The following is a 25557-nucleotide window of genomic DNA, read 5'->3' on the forward strand; positions in this document are numbered from 1 at the left end:
TGTATATAGCCTGTTCCAGGACAGTCAGGGCTACATAAAGAGACACTGTCTCCAAAAATAAAAAAATGAAAAATTTGAGGGCGGTGGTGGCACACGCCTTTAATCCCAGCACTTGGGAAGCAGAGGCAGGCAGATCGCTGTGAAAATAAAAATTAAAATAAATTTTAAAAAAATCAAGCAGTCAATATGTCTAGCTTGCGAAAAGCCCTCTGTATTCCATTCTCAGGACCACACTCACAAAGTGTATATTAAGAAGAAGAAAAACACTTGTAATCCTTTTCTCTGGTAAAACACTAAATGATGTAGTGTATTAAAATACATTATTGGGGCTGGAGAGATGGCTCAGAGGTTAAGAGCACTGACTGCTTTTCTAGAGGTCATGAGTTCAATTCCCAGAAACCACATGGTGGCTCACAACCATCTATAACATGATCTGATGCCCCTTTCAGCACTGTATACATAATAATAAATAAATCTTTAAAATAAAATAAAATACATTATTAAAATAAGTTTCCCTGGTTAGTTTTGTTGTGGTTCTAGAGACTGAACACGGGGCTTCTGTGTCACACTTCAGCCCTTGAGGGTTGAGGGAGGCGTTTTGAGGGGGCGTTGTTTCTTTCTTTCTTTGGTTGATTGATATTGATGACTGGTTGATTTTGATTTGATTTGGTGTTGGCGTTCCAAGTTACCAGGGTCGAACAGAGAGCACCACTCAAGGATGAACTAAGGCCTTGCTGGCAGCAGGGAGCTCCGGCAAATTTCAAACAGCTGCGCAAAAGCATATTGACCGATTGCTACACAGAAGCTGTTTTTTGGGTCAAACAAACTCCTCATACCATAAGCCTCTAATCTAATCTATATGTTTTGTAAAAGAAGACATACCCCTGCGGCCTTAGTCCTTAGCGTGCAATGTCTACGGTGCTCAATAATGCAAGACAGCCCAGGGTGCCAGGCTGCAAGGCAAAGGCTGTAAAGCTCCTTCAGAAAAAGCATCACCGTCTTCCACAATGATTTCTTCAAGGTCAAAGTGTTCCTAGAAAACAACTATTCGTTCTGATGTCTACTTAGATACAGTGAAAAACAACTACTTCATCCTAATGTTTACTCTAGACAGAATCATTCTACTGGAAATCCTTCTGTAGTTTGTTCTTGTTTATTATTATTGTTTTAGTGTGTGTCTGTGTGTTTATGCAAATGTTCGTGCACCCGTGTGGGAAAGACAACTTACAGAAGTTGCTTCTATTATCCCTTCTTGTAGGCTTGGGGGATTGTTGTGCAGCCATTTTGCTAAGATATAACATTCCAACTTTCAGGAAACCTTGTTAAGACACCGGATGCTGCCAGGCATGGTGGCATACATCCTTCTCTCACCATTTGGGAGCAAAAAGCAAATGGATCTCTGTGGATTCAAGGGCAGCCTGGTCTACACAGTGAGTTTCAGGACAGTCAGAGACATGTAGAGAGAACATGTCTCAAAAAATAAAAAATAATAACGAAATAAAATAAAATAAAGACAGGATTGTGTGGCCCTGATTAAGGTCAGAGTCTGGCATTTCCAGACAGTCTATGAGCTCAGTACCAGAACGATGGACTCCCTTTCTTACTGGGGGCCCCTGTTGCTCTGATTTGGGCTAGGACATAGCACTCAAGGAAGATGATAGGCCTGACCTTTCCTGATAAGAAATCTGTTCAAGAGCCGGGCGAGGTGACACATGCCTTTAATCCCAGCACTCGGAAGGCAGAGGCAGGCAGATCACTGTGAGTTCGAGGCCAGCCTGGTCTGCAAAGTGAATCCAGGACAGCCAGGTCTACATAGAGGGATCTTGTCTCAAAAAAAAAAAAAGAAAAAGAAAAGAAAAGAAAGAAACCTGTTCAGCAAGCACCCTATGCTAAAAGGATGTCTTGGTGTCTTGGCTTTCAACCAATGATCTTCTAACTGTACCTGGAGATTCTCCCCCACCCATAGGATAACTAAGTACTGCTTTTCCTTCTTCTGACAGGGCTGTTTTGTTACATGTAGATTAAGTGTCCCTGGCACCTCTAGCGCCAGCAAATCAAACGCATTCACACTCAAACCCCTCCCCACTGCCCAAGGTTTATAAATCTCTGATTCAGGAATAAAGGTTGGCTGCTCTCTCACTGCATTCCACCACCTCAGCCATCTGAGACTCGCTTATTCTGGGGAAGAATTGTCGCTGGACACAAGGGCCTTGACAACAGTGGCGGAGCTGCCTTGGCAGCTGCCAAAATCCATTTCATCATGGAGAGAGCACTACTGACGGCTGCGATGCACCGGCTGGGCCTACATCTCACTGTACCTGCCTTCTGAGCCTGTTTCAAGGGTCCGCCCGCATCCTCTGCTCAGTACGGCAGCTTAACAAAAGGCTGGAACGCTTTTGGTATTAACATAGACTTTTGGAATTCCCAATTTTCCACTGCCTTCCAATACCAGCAACCTCATTCTAAAAGAGCTAGAAAAGCTAACACCCAGTGGAAAATTCATTTCCACCTCCCCTGGTGATACTGAGAGCCTCATCTATCCCAGGGGCCTCATCCTGAGTGTTCTAAGCCACCCCTGAGAGTGTTCCTGTCTGGAGTAAGCAGCGCCTGGACTGGCCTGCCAGACATGGAGCCCCTACTGAGCACCAGGTGCTGAATGACACAGGATATCTCAAAATTGTAGATTTTTGTGTTGTTTTCAAGACAGGGTTTCTCTATATAACAGCCTTGGTTGTCCTGGAATTTCCTCTGCAGACTAGGCTGGCCTCCAACTCACAGAGATCAGCCTGCCTCTGCCTTCTGAGTGCTGGTATTAAGGGTATGTACCACCAGTGCTCAGCAAAAATTTAGATATTTTAATCTTACATATGAGTGTTTTGCCTGAGTGTATGTATGCCTATATGTACCTGGTGCCATGGAGTTCAGAAGCCTAGGGTGAGAGCCAGAAGACGGTGGTCAGATCCATTTCTCCAGCCCCAAAGACACAGGAGGCTTCCATCCTTCAGAGAAGTTCCATACACTCAGGAAGTACATAATACAGTTGCTTCAGAAAGTCCCTGAAACTGGCCAGATTCACTAGCCCTATCCCTCCCCAAGCATATATAAGCAATAAAGACTGCTGAGAGATATTCTCTGACCAATAGGGCTGCCCTAAAAAGGCAGATCAGCCCAAGAAGAGACTTGATACCCTATGAGCACATAAAGGGGGAGGGAGTCCCCCTCAGTCACAGTCATAGAGGAGGGGAATAAGGGGAAAATGAGAGGAAGGGAGGAATGGGAGGATACAAGAGATGGGATAACCATTGAGATGTAATATGAATAAATTAATTTTTTTTTAAAAGGCAGATCAGCCAAGCTGAGCAGAGACCAACCTAGCCACCTTCCAGCAATTCCTCCACGGATTTTGCATCAGTTCCTGCCTCGAGTACCCACCCTGATTCCCCACAATGATAAACTGATAAATTGTGACCTGAGAGTTGTAAGATAAAATTAACCAGTTCCACCCTGGGTTGCTTTTTAGTCAGGGTGTTTTATCACAGCAAATAGAAACTCCTAAGACAGAGCTTAAAGACAAAATGACATGACCATCTAAATTGTTTGGTTTGGATTGAATTGGTTTGTTTTTTGAGACAGGGTTTCTCTGTATAGCCTTCGCTGTCCTACACTCCCTTTGTACACCAGGCTGGCCACAGCAATCCGCCTGCCTCTGCCTCCCCAGTGTTGGTATAAAAGGCGTGCCCCACCATCCTGGGCAATCTAAATTGATGCAGAAAATTCACTTGACAAAAATTCAACATGCCTTCATGACAAAAGTCCTTAGAGAGAGTAGGTCCGGAGGGATTATGCCTCAACATAATAAAGGCTACATATGACAAACCCAGTGCCAATATCATCCTAAATGGAGAAAACCTTGAAGCAATCTCACTGAAGTCAGGAATGAGGCAGGGCTGTCCACCACCCACACTTCTTTTCAACACAGTGCTCAAAGTACTAGCTGGAGCAGTAAACCAAAGAAGGAAAGTAAAGGAATGTAAGCAGCAAAGAAGTCCAACCATCCTATTTGCAGGGGATATAGTATTCATTAGAGATCCCAAATATCCCACCAGAAAACTTTCAGAAACAATCAACAATTTCAGAAAGATGTGCACTGGCTGGTTCCATGGCAACTTGACACAAGCTAGAGACATCTGAGAGGAAAGAACCTCAATTGAGAACATGCCTCCATAAAACTGGGCTATAGGTGAGTCTGTGGGACAGTTTTTTATCTAGTGTCTGTTACAGGAGGGCCCAGTCCACTGTAAGTGGTGCCATCCCTGGGTCGGTGGTTTTGGGTTCTATAAGGAAGAAGGCTGAGCGAGCCGGGGGGGGGGGTGCAAGCCAGCAAGCAAACAGCACCCCTTCGTGGCCTCTGCATCAGCTCTTGTTTCAAGGTTCCAGCCCCGCTGACTTTCTTCAGTGATGGACTATGACGTGGTAGGATAAGTCAAATAAACCCTCTACTCCTGCAATGGTTGAATAAGAATGGTCCCCATGGGTTCATAGATTTGAAGGCTTGGTCATCAGGGAATGGCACTGATTGAAAGGATTAGGAGGTGTGGCCTTGTTGGGATAGGTGTGTCACTGAGGGTGGGCTCTGAGGTTTCCATAGCCCAAGCCAGGCCCAGTGGCTCTCTCTTCTGGCTGCCTGTGGATCCGGTTGGAGAACTCTTAGCTACCATGTCTGCCTGCATGTAAGCCAGACCCAGTTAAATGCTTTCTTTTGTATGAGTTGCCACAGTCACAGGGTCGGACTAAGACACCTTCCCAACTTGTTTTTGGTCATGGTGTTCCATTACAGCAACAATAACCCTAACTAGAATAAGAGGCAATATACAAAATCAACTCACAAAAATCAGTAGCCTGTCTATACACCACCAATAAACACACTGAAAAGGAGATCATGGACATGCTCCTATTCTCAGTAGCCTCAAAGAAAATGAAATAAGTAGGAATAAACTTAACCAAGGAAATGAAAGACCTCTCCATATTATAGAATTATAATTACAGTGTGACACTGACATAAAAAGCAATCATGGGGGTCTGAAGAGGTGGCTCACCGGTTAAGAGCACTGGCTGCTCTTCCAAAGGATCCTGGTTCAATTCCCAGCACCCACATGGCAGCTCACAACTGTCTGTAACTCCAGTTCCAGGGGATCGTACAACCTCATGCAGACATACATCCACACAGAACACCAAGGTACATAAAATAAAAATAAGTATTTAAAAATCATGAAGACCGGGCTGGAGAGATGGCTCAGAGGTTAAGAGCACTGACTGCTTTTCCAAAGGTCCTGAGTTCAATTCCCAGCAAAACTACATGGTGGCTCACAACCATCTATAATGAGATCTGGTGCCCTCTTCTGGCCTGCAGGTGTACATGCAGGCAGAGCACTGTATACATAATAAATAAACCTTTTTAAAAAAAAAAATCATGAAGACCAGTACAACAAAACAGAAGACCCAAACATGAGAACACAGCCATCATAATACTTGGAAAAGATGGCAAAAATGCACTGGAGAAAAGGAAGCATTTTCAACAAATGATACTGGGGAAACGGGATGCCCACATGCCAAGGAATGAAATTAGACCCACATTTACCACCTGGCCTAAAAATTAACTCCAACTTCATCAAAGATCTAAATGTGAGTGACACCTGAAACACTGAAACTGCTAGAAGACAGCATAGGCAGAGCCTGCGTGCTATAGGCATGGGAGAGGATTTTCTGACCAGGACTCCATTTACCCAGGAATTGTGGCCTAAGAGAGAACTCCGTCACCCCAAAAGCAGGGCCATAAAACAGCTGCACAGCTTCAAGAAACCTGCACCCATGGAATTCTGTAAAAAGCAGCTGACCCCTGTCACATACCCTGCAGCTCTGAGGTTGCAAAAACAGGCAACCGACTTGTCCATACCCTGCAGTTTCAAAACAGTTTATCCAGAAAAGCAGTTTCAGTTTCTGGGTCTCACTTCACACACACACACACACACACACACACACACACACACACACACACGCACACATGCACACGCACGCACGCACGCACGCACGCACACACACACACGCGCACACGTACACGCACACACACGTACACGCACACACACACAACTGTTCTGGGCTGTTCTCCCATGTCCTTGGATACTAGATGCAGGGTTTGGAGGCTCCAACCTCTCCAAGCACTGTTTTGAGTCCTACTATTTTCCTCTGCTCACTTATTTTCTACAAGGCCAACAATTGACAAGAGGAACCTCATAAAACTAAAAAGCTTCTGTACAGCTCAGGAAAAAAGTGAAGAGGAGCCCATAAAGTGAGGGGGAATCTTTGCCAGCTATAGAGCCAGTAGAGGATTAATATCCAGAAAGCACAAAGAATTCAATCAAAACAGAGTCAAGAAAACAAATGACCTGATTTTAAAACAAAAACAAACAAATAAACAAACAAAAAAACAGATGAGTTTTCAGCAGAAGAAATAAAAATAGCTACAGCGGGGTTGGAGAGATGGCTCAGCAGTTAAGAGCACTGTCTGCTCTTCCGGAGGTCCTGAGTTCAATTCCCAGCAACCACATGGTGGCTCCCAACCATCTATGCTGAGATCTGATGCCCTCTTCTGGAATGCAGGTGTACATGCAGATAGAGCACTCATCAACATAAATAAATAAATCTTTAAAAAAAGATAGCTAGGCTTTTAACCCCAGCCCTCAGGAGGCAGAGGCAGCTGGATTGCTGTGAGTTTGAGACCAGCTTGGTCTACAAAGCAAGTCCAGGACAGTCAAGGTTACACAGAGAAACCCTGTCTCAAAAATAAAATAAAATAAGATGAAAATTTTCTAGAGCCAATGTGTGGAAAGGTGACCCTTCATTCACTGTTGCTGGGACCGCAAACTGGTGCATGCAGCCACTCTGGAAACCAGTATGAGAATTCTCAAAAAAGAAAAAAATATATACACACCACAGGACCCAGCTGTACTGTTCCTTGGCATATGGCCAGTGGACTTGCAATCACACTCCACAGATACTCGCTCAGTCACGCTTTTTGCCTCTCTGTTCTCAGGAACTGGCAAACAGAACCAGCCTAAACGTCCTAACCGATGGTTGGCTAATGAAAACGTGACAAGTATTCACGGTGCAACACTGTTCCGCTGTAAAGAAAGATGGAGTCATAAACTTTGCGAGCAAATGGATGGAACTCAGATAGACCCTATTGAATGGAATAACCCAGACCCAGAAAGACAAATGCCACGTGTGCTCCCAAATCTGAGGTTCCCAGCTCCAGAGCTTTAGACTTGAGTCCATAACCAGAACTGCAGAAACCAGGAACGTTAAAGAGGATGGTGGTGGGGAGTGCCAGCGAGGGGACTGCGTGAAGGAAGAAACGGGGACGTGGAGGGGCTTTAATTTCAGAATGGAAAGAATGTCAGTAAGGAATGACAGGGGGAGAGCGGGGATAAATCACACTAAGATGTTTGCAAAAGCCATAGTGAGTCATTATTTTATGTTTACTTAATATATGCACGTATTACAGTTGAGTGTGCATGTATTCTCGATGCCCCCTCCAAGACTATACTCCAGCTATACTAACTGGCAGAAGCCTCAGCACCAGGCATGAGAAACCCTTTTTCAAGGCTCCCAAAACAATGCAGCCTACTGCCTGTTGCCCTTGGTTACTTCCCAGAGGTTAAAGATGCTGAAGGCACCAGGCAGTGCAGACACAGGACTTAGAGGAATTGAGCTGGATCTGACGTGAAAACCTCCTGAGGAGTAGCTCTCACAGACCCAAAAGGTGCAATGCAAGCTGCCAGCAGAGGGAAGAAGCCAACAGCCCCACCCAGATGTAAAACCTATGAAACACAGCAAAGACCAGAGTGTCACGTCCCTAGAGGGGCAAAGTGGCACTTGCATCTTAGCCATGACAAACAGCTGTCTGACTGGATAACAGGCCTGCCGGTAGAGGGAAACCACAGCTGGTACTATAAGCCTAGCCAACTACAGGTGGCCAGTGAGCTCACGGATCTCAGAAGAGAACGTACTATTTATTGCCTCTTCACTAAGCTGCATAATTCCTAACTGCATTCCAGATACTTGTCTTCAGACCCAGAGGCAAGTGCAGCTCTCATCAAAGAAGCTGATTCTCTTTGTGTGGTAGACAGGGGCCGTTATAGAAAGCCACAACTAGTGAAAATGCAGAGAGCAACTGGTCCCGGGGTGCCAAGACCCAGCAGTTATATCTAAAACACAACCCCCATGTATGGCTGTGTGGTTGTGTGTCCTGGGAAATGACAGGAAAGCTGCATCGGAAACAGCTCCATCATACGGCTGCCTAAATAAGACCTGAATGATGACATCACCAAACGTGGGAGAGGGAAGTCTCACAAGGCCCCACCCACCTTTAGACAAAGAACTACAGGCAGCTAAACACTGCAGAGAAAGGGAGAATTAGTCTTCCCCAGGGATGCGCTCCCTAATTGATTATCCATTACTAAGTGGTCAGCCCCAAAATCATGCACATATAAACAGTAGTAAATGGCCTCAGCCCCACAGTGGGGGGCCAGGATTAGGAAGCCACAGCTTCCAAGCAGGATTCAACAGCCCTTTTAGGCCCTCTCCTTCCTCACCCATACAGTAGTGGCTGAGGGCATGGCTGTGGTTGAAGCCACTTGGTTCTCGGAAGTAAAGCTGCCGACAAGGAGTGAATCCTGTCACCAAGCTGGGCCGCCTGGCTAGGGACATGAAGATCAAGTCCTTGGAGGAGATCTACCTGTTCTCCACGCCCCTTGAGGAATCCGAGATTACTGACTTTTTCCTGGGTGCATCCCTAAAGGGTGAGGTTCTCAAGATCATGCCAGTGCAGAAGCAGACATGGGCCAGCCAGTAGATCAGGTCAAGGCTTTTGTCGCTCTTGGGGACTACAAGTCAAGTTGGTCTTGGTGTTAAGAGTTCCAAGGAGGTAAAATGTGACATCCGAGGGGCTACAGTCTTGGCCAAGCTTTTCATTGTCCCTGTGAGGAGAAGCTACTAGGGGGACCGAGATTGGCAAAGCCACACAGTGTTCCATGCAAGGTGACAGGCCAGTGTGGCTCTGTGTTGGTGTGCCTCATCCCTGCCCACAGGGGCACTGGTCTCTGCTCCTGTGCCTAAGAAGCTGCTGCTGATGGTATTGATGACTGCTACACATCAGCCAGGGCCTGAACTGCCACCCCGGGCAACTTTGCCAAGGCCACCTTTGATACCATCTCCAAGACCTACAGCTACCTGACACCTGACCTCTGGAAAGAGATTGTGCTCACCAAGTCTCCTTATCAGGAGTTCACTGACCATCTTGTGAAAATCCACACCAGAGTCTCTGTTCAGAGGACCTAGGCTCCAGCTGTGGCTACCACAGAAGAGCTTTTTATATAAGAAAATAAAGTGAAGTAATTCTGTTTTTTGAAATGGCTGGTGGTGGTAGCATATGCCTTGAATCTAAGCACTTGGGAGGCAGAGTCAGGCAGATCTCTGAGTTTAAGGCCAGCCTGGTCTACAAAGAAAGTTTCAGGACAGCCAGTGCTACACAGAGAAACCCTGTCTCAGAAAAAAAAAACAAAAAATGCCAGGCGGTGGTGGCACACACCTTTAATCCCAGCACTTGGGAGGCAGAGGCAGGTGGATGGCTGTGAGTTCAAGCCCAGCCTAGTCTACAAAGCGAGTCCAGGACAGCCAAGGCTACACAGAGAGACCCTGTCTCAAGAAAACAAAAAGGAGGAGGAGAAGGAGGAGGAGGAGAAAAAAAAAAGCAAATCAAACAAAAAAGATAAAGAAGCCATAAATTTGAGAACTGATAGGGGGTTATGGGTACTAGAAGTGGGGAGGTTAGAAGGGAAATGATGGAATGATGCTTAAAATTTTTTTTTAGACTTTACCTTGTGTATAAATATTTTAGCTGTATGCACATATGTATACCACATATGTGCCTGTTGGATCCCATGAAACTGGGATTAATGATGATCATGAACCACCATGTTGGTGCTGGGAATTCAACCTGGTCCTCTGCAAGAAAAAGGGTTCTAAATAGTTGAGCCATCACTCCAGGCTTCTGTACTTAAAAAAAAAAAAAAAAAAAAAGACAGAAGAAAGAGGTGGACAGATCCAGAAGAACCACACTTGAGAATGACCTCTGACACCGCACCCCCCACCTCTCTTTTGTGCGGACGTGCAATACCCAAGCCAGGTGTGATGGCACAGGCCTGTAATTCCAAGTAGCCATGAGGCTGAAACAGAAAGGTCATAAGTTCGAGGGCAGCCTGGGCTACATAACCAGGTTTAAGCCCAAAGGAAAACAAAACAAAACAAAACAGATAAATTGGTGGCAAAGTGCTTCCAGTGAAGGCTTTGAGTTTGGTTTTCCACATCACAAGCTTCAGGCAGAGGCTCAACAAAGGGCGAGCTCAGTAAAAGGAGCAAACAGAAACTATCCTCTCACCTTTTCCTGTTTCTGTTCACAGATCCTGCAGGTTAGAAGTCCTTAAAGGTAGCTGCCTGATGACAAGGAGCAGGGCAGGGCCAAGGTGTGTCAGGGCTTGCGAGCCATTAACAGGGCCACTGAGAGCTTTGAGAACAGTCTGTGCTTTTAACCACTGAGCCATCTCTCCAGCCCCTGGAGAGACTCTGCAAGTGAGGTACAGGGAATGCTCAGCCGCCTGAGTAGCTGGGTAGGCAGGGGGAGGCCCCATGCCTGGCTTCCTGCTTTGGATGAGTGTTGCTGGTATTGGGAATCCCTTGTCCGCCTTACCTGGCTTCCAGTAACCAGGCCATCAGCAGACAATAGAGCCAGCCCAGAAAGGAGACTGGTGGCTTTGTTCAAGCCTCTCATTGTGCTGCAGCCTTGTCAGGGCCTGTCTGTAGAGACAGCTTCTGTGTCCTCGCACACAGAGCACAGCGGCTGACTCACGACTGATGACAGTGGGGCAGCCACTATCGCTTGATTGCTTGATTCTGAGCAGCTGAGATGATCAGCAACTCCTCTAGCCTGCGTTCTGGGAGAGCTCCCTGCCATTTGGATGGCAAGGAAATGACTTCAATAGACCATGTCTCACAGCCCTGGCTGTTTCCCACACCTGGTAACTCAGTGGTACTCTTCCTGGGATGCCCTGCATTGCTTCAGGGTGTGAAACAATGCTGACTCAGAGCTGTCTGAGGGAAGCTGTGAGCCAGGCTTAGACATGCTAGAGCTCGCTAGCCACATCTGTGTCAAGAGCTCTGAGAGGTTTGCCAGCCCCACCCATCCCACCAACCTGTGATTCCCAGTAGTTTTGAAGCTGACACTGAAAGTTCAAGGCCAGGCTGAGCTTTGTAACCATACCTTAGTTAAGAAAGAAAGAAAGACAGAAAGAAAGAAAGACAGACAGAAAGAAAGAAAGAGGAAGGTGAAAAGAGAGTTGGAGAGATGGCTCAGAGATGGCTGTTCTTCCAAAGGTTCTGAGTTCAATTTCCAGCAAGCACATGGTGGCTCACAACCATCTATAATCAGATCTGGTGCCCACCTCTGTCCTGCAGGCACACATGCAGGCAGAATATTGTATAGATAATAAAGAAATCTTTAAATAGAAAAAACAAAAAGCAAAGCGAACACAAGCCAGGCAGTGGTGGTGCACGCCTTTAACCCCAGCTCTCAGGAGGCAGAGGCAGGTGGATCTCTAAATTTGAGGCCAACCTGGTCTACAGAGTGAGTTCCAGGGCAATCAGGGCTATATGGAGAAACCCTGTCTGGAAAAAAAACAAACCAAACCAAATAAAAAATTAAAACTAAAAATCATTAAAAATGATAAAAGCTCCTTCATCCTGAAAGAATTCCCCTGTGTTCCATTTGTGGCAGTTTCCCAGTCCACAGCAACTGCTGATCCACTCACATCCTTTTGTGTTTTCTAGAAGGTCAGAGAAAAGAGAACCACACAGCCTTTGAGCCCGGCTTCTTTCACTAACATAATGCATGTGAAGGGCAACTGGCATTGTTTCCTGTATTCATGGCTCTTTCCTTTTTAGGGCTTAAAAATATTCCATCGTATGGACGGATCACAACTTGTATATCCGCTCAGCCACTGAAGGACAGTTGTTTTGGTAGCTGTTGGTAACTATTCATAAAGCCTCAGTAAAAATGAAATGCCATTTGTTACATAAACATAGGTTTGTTTAACTTTTGAAAAATCACACTGTCTTTGTGTGCATGTGGGAGGGGTGCACATGCACGTGGGACTTCAGGGAGTCAGTTCCCTCCTCACGCTGTGTGGGTCGCAAGGATCAATCGCAGGTCCTCGGGCTTGGTGGCAAGAGGCCACCGTCCACAGTGAGCTTCCTTGCCAGCCCTAGAACATAGGCTACCTGTTTGGTTTTCTGTTGTCTTTTTTTTTTTAACACGTCTTGTTATAAATCCCAGGGCTATCCTGGAATTAAGAGAGCCTCCTGCCTCAGCCTCTTTGGTGCTGAAATCAAAACCATGTGTCACCATACCCAACTTGAATGTAAGTGTTTTTGCACGTAGATGTCCCCGAGGAATGGCAGTGCTGGCCAGCGGAGCTGCCATGGTTTTGAAGGTCTTTGATGCACAGATAAAGAGTTGAAGAGAACAATAGCAAAACTCCTTATGAAGCTTTGAGCCACAGCACACAGCAGCTGAGTGCTCCCAGTGAGTCCTCACTACAGCAAGCTCTTCGGTGCTTTACTCTCTGTGTGGCCTGGGCTGTCACATGACTTCCCAGAGTCTTAGCTGTAAAACAGCAGTGATGATAGTCCAACAGCAGTTGGGCTGTGACAATTAAGGTAATAGGAACCTGGGGGTGTGGCTCCGCAGCAGAGCTAGCCCAACATGTGCCAGGCCATGCATGGGTGACAATCCAGTAAAAAAGACTGAGTATGCATAGAGCATTTGACTCTTGCCTTACCTGAGGCAGCTTACCTGACAGGTTGGTCTTGCTCATCAGTCCACTTGCTTATGCCTCCCGAGTGCTGGGACAAAAGTGTGTACAACTGCCACCGCCGCCACCACCACCATCCAGCTTAAAATCCACTGTTTAGCCCTGTGTCTTTATTTTTGAGACAGGGTCTCACTACATGTCTCTTGACTGTCCTGGAACTCACTATGTAGACTAGGCTGGCCTAGAACTCACAGAGATCCACCTGCCTCTGCTGGGATCCAAGGGCATGCACCACCACACCTGGCTCCAGCTTGGTTTCTGAGACTGTCTCCCACTGGCCTGGGCACACTGTCCAGCCAGCCCTCCTATCTTCATCTACCCAACACTGGGATTCCAGTGCCAGCCACCATGTCTGGTTTTGTTTTTCTATTTTGTTTTTGCAGATTCTGCTCATCAAAGTTGGGCACTTTTGATAGAGAGACCTCTCCCTGGCCCTACTTATTTTGAGACAGGATCTGGATACGTTACACAGGCCAGCCTTGACTGTGCGGGCCAGGGAGGCCTCAAGCTCCCAGCAACCTTTTTTAGACTCCCAAGGGCTGGGATTTCAAGTGTGAACAGCAGGCCTGGCTGATATTTCCTCTCAGGGTCTTTAACCATTTGCTCTGGGCCTATCAATCAAGTGAACCAGGCCCTCTTGAATCTTTGAGGGCACCTCCCATTCATAAAGCCTATTTATGGGAGATGCTAACCCAGCCTCATCTACAAATAACTTCCTGTGTCATTGAGTTTAAGCGAGCCCAGCATCCAGGGAGGCTCCCCATAGGTTGGTCTGCCCAGCAATCTTCTAAAATGCCCGGGGAGGGGGGTATCATGAAGAGCTTTGGGCTTCATTTGATGTTTTGGTGTTTGTGTTTGTTGGTGTCAGAAACGAAACCCAAGATCCTTGCCCATGTGACACATGGCCTGTACCACTAGGCTAGCATTTGCTTGTTTGGTTTTTTTATAGTTTGTTTTGGACAGGGTTTCTCTGTGTAGCCCTGCAAGTCCTGGAACTCTGTAGATCAGGCTGGCCTTGAATTCAGAGAACCGCCTGCGTGTGCCTCCCGAGTGCTGAGATTAAAGTTGTACGCCATCATCAAGGGTGCTTATTTGGTTTTTTAGTTTTTTTGGTTTGGTTGTTTGGTTTTGGTTTTTCGAGACAGGGTTTCTCTGTGTAGCCTTGGCTGTCCTAGACTCGCTTTGTAGACCAGGCTGGCCTCCAACTCACAGCGATCTGCCTGCCTCTGCCTCCTGAGTGCTGGGATTAAAGGCATGTTCCACCACGCCTGGCCTGCTTACTTGGTTTTTAAACAACTGAAACTTCCTGATAAGCATGGTGACAGGTGCTTGTCACCTCAACACTAAGGAGACTGAGGCAAGAGAATCTGGAGTTCAAGGCTAGCCTGGGCTACGTATCAAATCCAAGACCAACCTGGGCTAGAATAATAATAATAGTAACAGTAATAATTAAAATACACCTTCATGAATAAGGCCCGGCTTAATTTAAGAGCTGGGGGTTTCCAACCGAGAGGTTGTCGTCAAACACAAACATTTCCTTTGCGCAATGTGGTAGACAAGCCAGTATCCTCCCAGATGGCAAGAGACCTTAGTAAACCCCAGACAGGCCCACCCAGAGGCATACTTGCACGCATCCACTAAAGCCACACTCCAAATGCTGTCCTGGATTCCCTTTGTAAACCAGGCTGTCCTCAAACTCACAGATCCACCTGCATCTGCCTCCTAGGTGCTGGGATTACAGGCGTGTGACACCACACCCAGCTGCTCTTCTGTTCTTTATGGACGTTTTATTTCTAATCACCATTCTGAGTCAAGGTCTCACTCTGTCGGCCAGGCTGGCCTTCCATGGGAGCTCCTCCTGTCGCAGCTTGCTGGTGCTGGGACAATAGGAGTGTGCCACTGTGACAGGCTGTCCTGTTACCTCCAAGTGACTGATCCAGGACACTCTCTCTGATGAGCTCATGAGTTCCCTAGTCCCAAATACATTTGGGAGGGGAGGGGTGGGGGTTGGGAGGAGTTCAACTGTGTTAAAATAATCCTTACTAGTTGTTTTCATGGGGTCAGATACACAAACACACACACACACACACACACACATGACTGGACCATCAAAGGAAGGCTAAGATCACTTTTCTCAGGGATGTACAAGGCAAGGGTCATCAGAGACTGCTGCAGGGCTGCCAGAAAGGGGGTGTCAGCAGCGCCCACTAAACATGGTTAGTCATCTCTTTCAGGAACACCTCCTTTGTCCCTGGTCTATCTTGAGCACTTTCACAAATGCTGAATAACGCCAGCTTTTCCATAGACAGCGACCATTCCCACTGTACAGATGAACACACTGAGGCTTGGACCAGTCCAAGGTCACAGAGCCAGAGAGTGCGAGGATCAGAGTCAGGCTTTCACGCACTGTCTTCCAGACAGTTCCTCTCCCTACAGAAACCACCACGGACGGACTATTCCAGCTTCTTGAAGCCTTCCAATTTCAGAAGCTCTTTCCTCTTCCTCACTCGGCTGTGTTCCCCTACAGCAAGAGGCACCTATGTCAAAGCATTTGGAAGTATTTACGAAGCACCTAGGGGGTCTTAAAAGCGATGCAAACCCACGCAGCAGAAATTCAATCTCTGCCCTGCTGGTACACTCAGCAAAGGAGGTGACAATTACCACGAATGCCAAGAAACCAAATAATTCCAGCGGGAATTAGCAGGAAGTAAGAAAGGCCTGAGTAGCCAGCCTGGGGCCACCCCTCACCAGACCAGCCTCACCTCGCTCTACAGTAACGGCCTGCCCTGCGAAGGCCAAGGCTTCCGGCAGAAGAAGGCTGGGTGCGTACTTTTATCCCTGGGTTACAGCAAGGGACTCGGGAGATACAGATCAGGGCGCTACCCGAAGTTACAGGTCAGGACCGCCCACCCGGCCATCACCTAGGGAACGGGTGTGGCCACTGGAGAGGCCGTCTATGTAGCCCCGCCCCCCCGCTCGTCCCCGTCGGCAGTGAGAGCGGACCGCGATTGGCTGGATCTGTTCCGGAGGCGGGACTTCAGCAGCCGGCGCGCGCGCCCGATGGAGACGTTGACCAAGGTAGAGAGGGAAGGGGCGTGGCCCCGCGCAGAAGGCCGTTGGCAGCCGGTCCCACCCCGGATGTGCTGCGTCACGGAGCGGGCCGCAGCGATTGGCTGGTGTGGCGCGGCGGGGCGGGAGGGGCGGAAGGTTCTGGAGGGCTGGCGGGATCTGGAAGCTTCCGCCGGACGGGTATATAGAGTCCTGGACAGGGCAGCTGCGGAGCCGGAGGCGGCGACAGCTGGGCGGCGGTGGCCATGGGCAAGGACTACTACCAGACGCTGGGCCTGGCCCGCGGCGCGTCCGACGATGAGATCAAGCGGGCCTACCGCCGCCAGGCGCTGCGCTACCACCCGGACAAGAACAAGGAGCCCGGCGCCGAGGAGAAGTTCAAGGAGATCGCCGAGGCCTACGACGTGCTCAGTGACCCGCGCAAGCGCGAGATCTTCGACCGCTATGGAGAGGAAGGTACGCGTGCGCGCGGCCGGGGCGGGGGGGTGGGGGATGACCCGCCGTTTGACAGGCGGGGAAACCGAGGCACTCGGGCCCCTTCTTGGAGGCTTCCGCCGGGGACAAACGGCCCGCGGACCCGGCGTCCGCGCCGCCTCCGCCCTCGCATCCGCGGCCTCAGACGGGAGGAGGAGCTCTGGGCGCGCCGCTCCCACAGAAGCTTCTAGCAGGTCTGCCGCAGCCCCTCCCGGCCGGCCGCCTGCACAGCGCCGGAACGCTGCAGACGGAGGGCGGCGGTGCGGATCGCCGAGGGTTGTTTCTCTCGCCCTTCCGAGCCCGCCTGCGCAGTGCTTACCCAGAGTTGAGCCTTTCTGGTTGCAGTGCGTAGGAACTTCTTTGTAAGGTGTTACGGCATGCTGGGAGGATGGGGTCAGACCTGGTGGCGCGGACATCTAGAGGCCTTACTGCCACATTGTTGTCACGAAGTCAAAGGGAGTGATGTGTTTTCTGCTCCTGTTGACATTGAGAGTTAAAGATTCGTCCTAATTGAAACAAGCTTTAGTATATATATAAAATATATATTATATATAAATCCCTCCCACTGCGGTTCCTGGGGGCTTTTTTTTACTAAGAGCAAACCTTGTTGAGGCCAGTGGGGGAATTCACACCCCACACACACACACACTTGGGAGCCTTGTTGTGAATTTGCTGTAAATCTAAGCTACATAGTGAGCTCGTATTTCTAAAAAGAAAGGGATGTTGTGACAATCCCAACTCTGGGTTGTCTGAGCCAGGATTGCCTCGAGGCTAACCTGGACTGCAGAGCAAGTTCATGTGTTACATAGCATGACAGTAACATGCAAAAGTGACAAGATGTTATTTCTTTCAGAGAGGACCTCACTGTGCTGCTGAATTTTTATTTATTAATTTATTTTTATTTCTATGAATATGATCTTGCCTGCATGTGTGTATCGACGTCATTCATGTGCTTCCAGAGAAGAGGATGTTGAATCTTCTAGAACTAGAGTTAAACCATAGTATGCAGTTATGTGGGTGTTGGGAATCACAACATGGTTCCTGCCAGGGGAGGAAGTGCTCTTAACCTCTGAGCCATCTGCCCGGCCCCTCATGTTGTAACCCTGGCTGGTCTGGGTCTCCTGTCTTCAGAGTGCTGGGCTTTCGGGCATTTTTACTTATGTTTCTGTTTCATGAATGTGCTAATTTATTACAGTGCCGGAAATGGAAGCCAAGGGCCCTGGCTCTCCCGGTTGCCCTGACTCGTGCTTTTGTTTTCCAGGCCTAAAGGGCAGCGGCCCCAGTGGTGGTAGCAGTGGTGGTGCTAATGGTACCTCTTTCAGCTACACGTTCCATGGAGACCCTCATGCCATGTTTGCCGAGTTCTTTGGTGGCAGAAACCCGTTTGATACCTTTTTTAGTTCACGCAACGGGGAGGAAGGCATGGACATCGATGACCCGTTCTCTGCCTTTCCAATGGGCATGGGTGGCTTCACCAATGTGAACTTTGGACGTGCCCGCCCTGCTCAAGAGCCCACCCGGAAGAAGCAAGATCCTCCAGTTACCCACGACCTTCGAGTCTCCCTTGAAGAAATCTACAGCGGCTGTACCAAGAAGATGAAAATCTCCCACAAGCGGCTGAACCCTGATGGCAAGAGCATTCGAAATGAAGATAAGATCCTAACCATCGAAGTGAAGAGGGGCTGGAAAGAAGGGACCAAAATCACCTTTCCCAAGGAAGGGGACCAGACCTCGAACAACATTCCAGCTGACATCGTCTTTGTTTTAAAGGACAAGCCACACAATATCTTCAAGAGAGATGGTTCTGATGTCATTTATCCCGCCAGGATTAGCCTTCGAGAGGTAAGGCAGTCTGTAGGAGGGACCAGAAAGGAAGTGGGTGCTGTGAGGAGTGGTGGGAGAGACTGGCTGGGTTCTGCTGTGCTAGCAGCAGGAGTGGATTGGGAGTGGGGGCCCAGCTGGCCTGTTTGATGGACCTGAGCCTTCCCTGCATGGTCTGTAGATTGGGAGTGGGGGCCCGGCTGGCCTGTTTGATGGACCTGAGCCTTCCCTGCATGGTCTGTAGATTGGGAGTGGGGGCTCGGCTGGCCAGTCTGATGGACCTGAGCCTTCCCTGCATGGTCTGTAGATTGGGAGTGGGGGCCTGGCTGGCCTGTCTAATGGACCTGCGCCTTCCCTGCATGGTCTGAAGGAGTCAGGCTTCCTAAGGCAGCTTCCACCTGACATGAAACTGTCCTTTTGCTTTCCTAGGCTCTCTGTGGTTGCACTGTGAATGTCCCCACTCTAGACGGCAGGACCATCCCTGTTGTATTCAAAGATGTCATCAGGCCTGGAATGCGGCGGAAAGTTCCTGGAGAAGGCCTCCCTCTCCCCAAAACACCTGAGAAGCGTGGAGACCTTTTTATCGAATTTGAAGTGGCCTTCCCCGAAAGGATTCCCCCGACATCCAAAACCATCCTGGAGCAGGTTCTTCCCATATAGCCACCTGCATTCCCCACGGACTGAGCCAGGGACCTTTCTAGAGCTACAGGTTTCCAGACCATTCCACTGGTTGCATACTGTGGGAGGGCCCAGGGAGGGCTTTTGCTCTGCCGAATGTTTTCCACAGAATATATTACAATCTTTCAAAGTCGCGCACTAGACTACAGTGGTTTTTCGAGCGATAGGCAGGCGGTGGGAACAACAGCCCTCCTGGAATGGACCCACCTCTGCACCCCAGCTCCTGCCCGAGGGGTAAGGCAGGCCTGCAGCTGGACTTACCCCCTTTACTGTCCCTTAGTTTCTGGCTGTCATGTGGCAGTGGCCCACTATCTTGGTTGCCAGACCCTGTGCACTAGTCAGTCTCCACTGTGTGAGAGGTTCTTGTTTTATTCTGTATTTATCCCATGCCTTGTTCCTCCTCCCCAAAAGAATCCTGTCTTGTCCATCTCAAATTGAGACCAATTCTGTAGGACTGCCAGGCCAGCATCACAAGCAATACCTGGTTGCAGGACCACAGGGCCAGCCTCCCTCCAGGTTCTGGGGCCTGGCCTGCCAGGAGATCCCCTGGACCTCTGACTATTGGAGTCAGATGGCTGGCTTACAGACACAGTATTTGATGGTCCAAAGGTAGTCCTTGGCCACACCTGAGACTCCTCAGAGGCACAGGTGATGTTTGTGTGTGTAACGGACTCTGAACTCTCTCAAAAGGATATAATCCTTTTGAATTTTGCACAGCCCTAGATATAATCCCTTTTGATAAAAGGGTCTTTGCTTCTGATGAAAGGAGCACTGTGGAACGTCTGTAAATATGTTTTTATAACTCCATTCGAAACTGGTGTGCACTCAGATGAAAGCAGTCCCTGTCAGCCACTTCTGTATCTGGGGCTGCCGTGGAGTCAGACCTTGGGAATGAAAGTGTCTGTCCTTGGAAGCTAGCCTGGTGCTCTGACCATTCGACTCATTGTAAGTTGCCACTACCAACACAAGACCAAAGTGTGTGACTTGTCATTATGCAGTGTGACAGCATTAAAGACTGATGCTAAACTTCAGGGGAGCAGTCCTTTGACTCTGTTTGAGGGCTTTGCTGGGGGCAGGGTGGCATGGTGAGTGTTCTCATTCTCAGAGCTATGCTTCCCTTCCTGGGACACCTTGGTATCCCCATTATGAAACCCCACGTCACGGTGAAGGTTGGACTAAGAGCCTTCCCCTGGTGCCTTTTCTATCTTGCATGGTTCCTGGCCACATCTGGGTACTGCGTAATCACCAGAGCTAGAACAAAGCTGCCTGGAGCTCTGGTCTGTTCTGCCTGGGGGGGGGGGGGGGGGGGTTGGGGCAGGGGGAGGTGACGATATCCTGTCCCAAGTTTATGTGGGTGTCCTGGGAATTTCTTTAAAAAGACAGGTTCATTATAAAGCAAATAGGACACAAGCTTAAAGCAATGTGTTGGTTTTGTTTCCGGTGGTGCTGGAAGTGCAGCCCAGGGTGGTGGTCTCTAGGCTGTCTGCAGCCCCCCACTATGCTGCAGACTGCTCAAAGGTAAAACTTTTTTTTTTTTTAAATTGTAACATCACATAGAAAGGCCATCCAAGAGCCAGATGTAGTGGCACATGTCTGTAAACTCTGCACGGGGAAGGCTGAGCCATGAAGTGGTTGAAGGCCAGCCTGAGTTACCAAGACTTAGGAATGTGGCTAAGCTAGAAGTATTGGTCCAGCCTATGCAAATCCACCTAAGAGCTGCTTTCCTTCTTCCAAAAGAGGTTAGCTCACAGTCAGTACCACCCAAGGGAACTCTAGAATGTTTGCTGTTTGTTTAATAAAATAGCTCCTGCAGTCTCCCCAGCACATACCAGGTAGGCAGCTACCACACAGGCTTGTGGCTGCAGACTGCCACCAGTCACTTCGGTAACCGGGTGTGTGGTCAGCTTCCGCAGCATGTCCTGTGAACTTTGCTAGGAGTGGTGTGCCCACAAAACAGTGTGCACAGACAGTTCTCATGGTCAGCAAGCTGGGAAGTGGGAGATTCTCCGGAGAGCATTGTCCTTAGGGGCCTGGGTACACTGCCCAGTGTGAGGCCCTGCAGGGTAGCCCAGCACTCCACCCCTTGACTTAGCCTGGGCCTGAGGCTCCCTTGCTAGTTCACCGTAGCACCAAAGGAATAGAAATCCGCTTTTTGTGACTAGAGAGTGCCTGTGAGGGCTCAGCAGTTGCCAGTACCTGCTCCTGTTCAGTTGTAGCATCCACATGGCTGTAGAACTTGGTTCCAGGGGATCAGACACCCTCCTCTGTGCAGAATGCAGGCAGAACACGTGTGTAAATAAATCTAAGAACTTCAATAAGAGTGAGCCCGTGCTATGCAAAGGCAACTCCACGTTTTCAGTTTTCACTTTGCAGCCACTAACACATGAAACTGGAAAGGGCTCACAGAGTGAGACTCACCCCACCCACCACCAACAGATGTCCTGGTTTCTCTAGGGCTCCTGCTGAGACGCTGCCCAGAATGCCTCTGTCTTAATCTAAGCGTTGCTTTTTCCCTTCCTACAGCGGCCTAGCAGAGCAGGTGAGCTCTACCTCTCATCCTCGGCACCTGTCTCAGCTCTGTCTGGCATAGGGGAGTTGTAAAGATCCACATGGTCGATGGCCTCTGTCTCCAGCTTGAAATTTTGCTTCCAGGTTTGAATTCCAGCTTGACCTTCTTCAAGCTGTATGACCTTGGATATGAAAACTAACCTCGTTATGCCAAGTGTTTGAACTGTGATATGGGTGTAGTAAATAGGACCTCCTTCTGAGCATTTTGTCTTACATCTAACTAGTAAACTACGGGCAGAGGAAACTTAGACCCTGTCTCAAGAAGTAAAAAGAACCAGGTGTGGTGCACACTTTTAATCCAGCACTCCTGAGACTGAGGCAGTCAGACCTTGAGTTCAAGGACAGCCTGGTCTACAGATACTTCCAGGACAGCCGGGGCTACGTATAAAAAATAAATAAAAATAAAAGGCTGGAAAGGGGTCTCAGTGGTCAAGAGCTAGAAAACTCAACTTTGATACCCAGCATGTATGTCACATGTCTTGCAGGGGATCCCAGGCCCTTTTCTGGAGCCTCTGAGGACACCTGTACTCACATGCACAATGCACTCAAAATTTAAAATACTTTACAAAGGGCCAAGCATAGTGGCACACACCTTTGGTCTCAGTACTCCGCAGAGCCAGATCTCTGAGTTTGAGGCCAGCAGCCTACATAGTGAGTTCTAGGATGGCCAGAGCTACATAGTAAGACCCTCCCTTTTTACGGGAGGGGTTGAGTGTGTAGCTTAGCAAGGCTGCTTGCCTAGCATTGCACAAGGATGTGAGTTCCATTCCCTGTACTGGGGAAAAAAAAAAAAAAAAAAAAAAAAAAAAAAAAAAAATATATATATATATTATAATATATATCTATATATACTATATATATATATATATATATATAAATGTATAACGACCTCTCTTCTGGGTTCATAAGGATTTCCAGATATGTAAATGGCACACACACCAGGCAGGGACTGACACAGAACAGCATTGTGTGTCAGCTCCACCCATCCACCTTCCCAAAACCAGGCAGGTCAGTGCTGTTGCCAAGTCCCAGGAACCAAACCCAGGTGTACTGCTGGCCTCAGAAGCAATCTGCTGAAGCAGAAGCCACAGCTAAAGCAGGCTTACTCCTTGTCACCTTCGGCCACCGTTGGACAAGCACCAGAGCATAGGTACCAAGGCTGGGCAGCCCCAGGTTTGAATCTTGGCCCAAGCACCCTGTTTCTGTGTGTTGCTGGATAAGTAATTTCTCATCTCTCATCCTCTCAATAATCTTTGGACAATGGAAGAAATGGCTGGGTGTGGTGACAAGTCCCAGAAATCCAGGACTCTCGAGGCAGAGGCCAGCCTTTTCTGCCTACCCAGTTCCAGGCCAGACAAGGCTACACAGTGAGACCGTCTTTCAAAATGGCTTGGGGGTGGGGAATGGGAAACACTGGAGAGATGGCTCAGTGGTTAAGAGCACTGGCTGCTCTTGTGGAGGACTCAGGTTTGAGTCTTAGCACCCACATGGCCGCTCACAACGAGCTGATGACTTCTGGCCTCGGTGGACACCATGCATGCACATAGCACACAGACATACAGGTAAGCAAAACATCAGTCTTAGAAATAAGTTCAAGGGCCCAAAGTCAGAGACCACCACTCCAATTGAACTGGATAGGACAAGCCGAATTCTTTTTTTTTTTAAACTCTCTTATCATTGACTTTCCATTTTTCCATGAATTTTTAAAGGATTTATTTATTTATTTTGTGTATGAGTACTCTATCTGCATTTACACCTGCCCGCTAGAAGGTAGCGTCAGATCCCAGTGTAGATGGTTGTGAGCCACCATGTGGTTGCTGGGAATTGAACTCAGGACCTCTGGAAGAGCAGACAGTGCTCTTAACCATTGAGCCATCTCTCTAGCCCGACAAGCTGAATTCTTGACCAAGAAGGACAGCCCAGAAGAGAGAAGACAAGCTCGTGCGTTTTATTCTAGCTCTGGTGGTGATTGCCTCTTTTCCCCATGGGCTGGGGTCCAACCTCACAGTCTTATCCTATTGGCTAATCTGAAAAAGAACTGGCACATGGGGAATGATGGATGGAGGGAAAGAGGTTGCTGTTCAGCCCATCAAATTCTGGAGTGCAGCAGAGGCCCTCTGTATAAACAAAGGTTTTCGGTTTTGTTTTTTAAAGATTCATTTATTATTTATAAAGCATTCTGCCGGTATGTATGCCTACACCAGATCACATTATAGATGGTTGTGAGCCACCATGTGGTTGCTGGGAATTGAACTCAGGACCTTTGGAAGAACAGACAGCGCTCTTAACCTCTGAGCCATCTCTTCATCTCCCCCCCCCAAAACAAAGATTTTACCAGCTGGGGGGATTAAAACATTTGCATAAAATGTATAAACACAGGTTTTACCAGCTGAGGGGCATTAAAACATTTGCATAAAAGGTTTACAAGGCTGGGGGAGTTAAAAAGATTTTAATTCCTAGGACTTTGATAGAGAAGACCCATCTATATTTCTTACACCCTTACACAATAAATAAAGTAATTTTTAAAAATAAGTAATAAACTTATCTCTGGGGCTGGGGAGTTAGCACAGCCAGTGGAGCAGCCAAGCATGGATCACCAGCCCCAACAAGAAAATGAGGTGGTGTGGCAGGCCTCCTGCAGTCCCAGTGGATACCTAGAGGAAACTGGCTGCCCAGATCTGCTAAAACTGGGCTGTGGGTTCAACCAGATTCACTGGTGGAGAGTGCTGGAGAAAACAGTGTCAGCTTAGGGCCTTCACACGCGCACACGGGTACATACACCCACACATCCAAACACACATGCCACACACATGCAAAAGAAGAACCTCCCAGGATTACAATCCTCAGTGTTCAGAGGCTGAGGCACAGAGGACACCCTAAGTGATGTACTGAGGCCATCTTGTGATGTATTCACCAGAGGAGACCACTGAAACAAAGGTCAAGCCGACAGGAAGTCTTTATTAGCTGGCTGGCGACTACACTGGGTGTTTGGACCCTGAAGCATTCCTGAGTCTTTCTCAGGGTGAGCTTTTAAACACAAAAACCGGGCTGTTCTTCCAAAGGTCCTGAGTTCAATTCCCAGCAACCACATGGTGGTTCACAACCATCTATAATGAGACCTAGTGCCCTCTTCTGGCCTGCAGGCACACAAAGGGCCAGAATGCTGTATAAATAATAAAATATTTTTAAAAAATAAACACAAAAACCACATCCTAGGTGGATACAGCTCAGTTAACAAGAGCAGCTACGCAGAAGCGGAACTACAGAAGCCAAAAAGCAAGGTTAGTTCACTTAGGGACTTTCCCAAATTATGAGCCTTTGATGGGTTAGGTCTTTGTTCTTATTTTGGCAGGTGGCGCTGCCTGCCTGCTGGGTTCAGTGCCCTGAGTGGTACTTCCATCATGGCGTCGGTTGGCCCAAGTTCCGGGGGCCTGTTACAACGTCAAACAAAACACAACCCAACTCCTTGGTCAAGCTGAAGGTCAGTGAGAACTACGTGCTTGGCACGTAAGATGCCATGGCTACGACTCGCAGCATCGCAGCAAGAGGAAAAAGGAGATATCACTAAGGCTAAACAGAAGACTATTTCTGTTCTCACTACTGCTAAAGACTGTCACTGTGTGAGAGTCATTTAGTGAGCACTCATCCATTTAATCAGTATTTGTCGAGTACCCACCGTGTTCCAGCCCTGAGCTTAGTGTTGGGAACCGGCACGAACAAAGCCTGTTCGTCAAGAACTCCTGTCTTTGGGCTGGCGAGATGGTTCAGCCTTGTGACCACACCCGCCATCTCGAGTTTGTCACCCACAAGCCACATGGTAAAGGAGCAACCACTTTCCTCAAGTTGTTCACTGACCGCTACTAAAAGGCCATGGCATGCACATCCACACACAATTAAGTGAGTAACAAAGTAAATGTTTAGAAAGAGAAAATTTTCTGGTTAGATTTCTGGCATTGGGCTGGGC

General features: G+C 48.3%; 1 protein-coding gene and 1 pseudogene across 1 annotated transcript; both read left to right on the forward strand.

The window, feature by feature from the left end:
* Window positions 1-4465: 4465 nt before the first annotated feature.
* On the forward strand, window positions 4466-9408 carry LOC127209644 (40S ribosomal protein S2-like; annotated as a pseudogene).
* Window positions 9409-16202: 6794 nt separating this feature from the next.
* Window positions 16203-20056, forward strand: Dnajb1 (DnaJ heat shock protein family (Hsp40) member B1). Its single transcript, XM_051168507.1, has 3 exons — window positions 16203-16508; window positions 17788-18368; window positions 18777-20056. Exons 1-3 carry the CDS (start codon window positions 16298-16300, stop codon window positions 19005-19007), a joined length of 1023 nt encoding a protein of 340 aa, XP_051024464.1. The 5' UTR covers window positions 16203-16297; the 3' UTR covers window positions 19008-20056.
* Window positions 20057-25557: the final 5501 nt, after the last annotated feature.

The sequence above is a fragment of the Acomys russatus genome, chromosome 26 (assembly GCF_903995435.1).
Source record: "Acomys russatus chromosome 26, mAcoRus1.1, whole genome shotgun sequence".
NCBI classification, from domain to species: Eukaryota; Metazoa; Chordata; class Mammalia; order Rodentia; family Muridae; genus Acomys; species Acomys russatus.

Coding starts and splice junctions, on each gene's coding strand:
- Dnajb1 (XM_051168507.1), top strand. CDS start 16,298: ATGGGCAAGGACTACTACCAGACGCTGGGCCTGGCCCGCGGCGCGTCC. Junction 16,509..17,787: donor CGACCGCTATGGAGAGGAAG/GTACGCGTGCGC, acceptor TTTGTTTTCCAG/GCCTAAAGGGCAGCGGCCCC. Junction 18,369..18,776: donor CCAGGATTAGCCTTCGAGAG/GTAAGGCAGTCT, acceptor TTGCTTTCCTAG/GCTCTCTGTGGTTGCACTGT.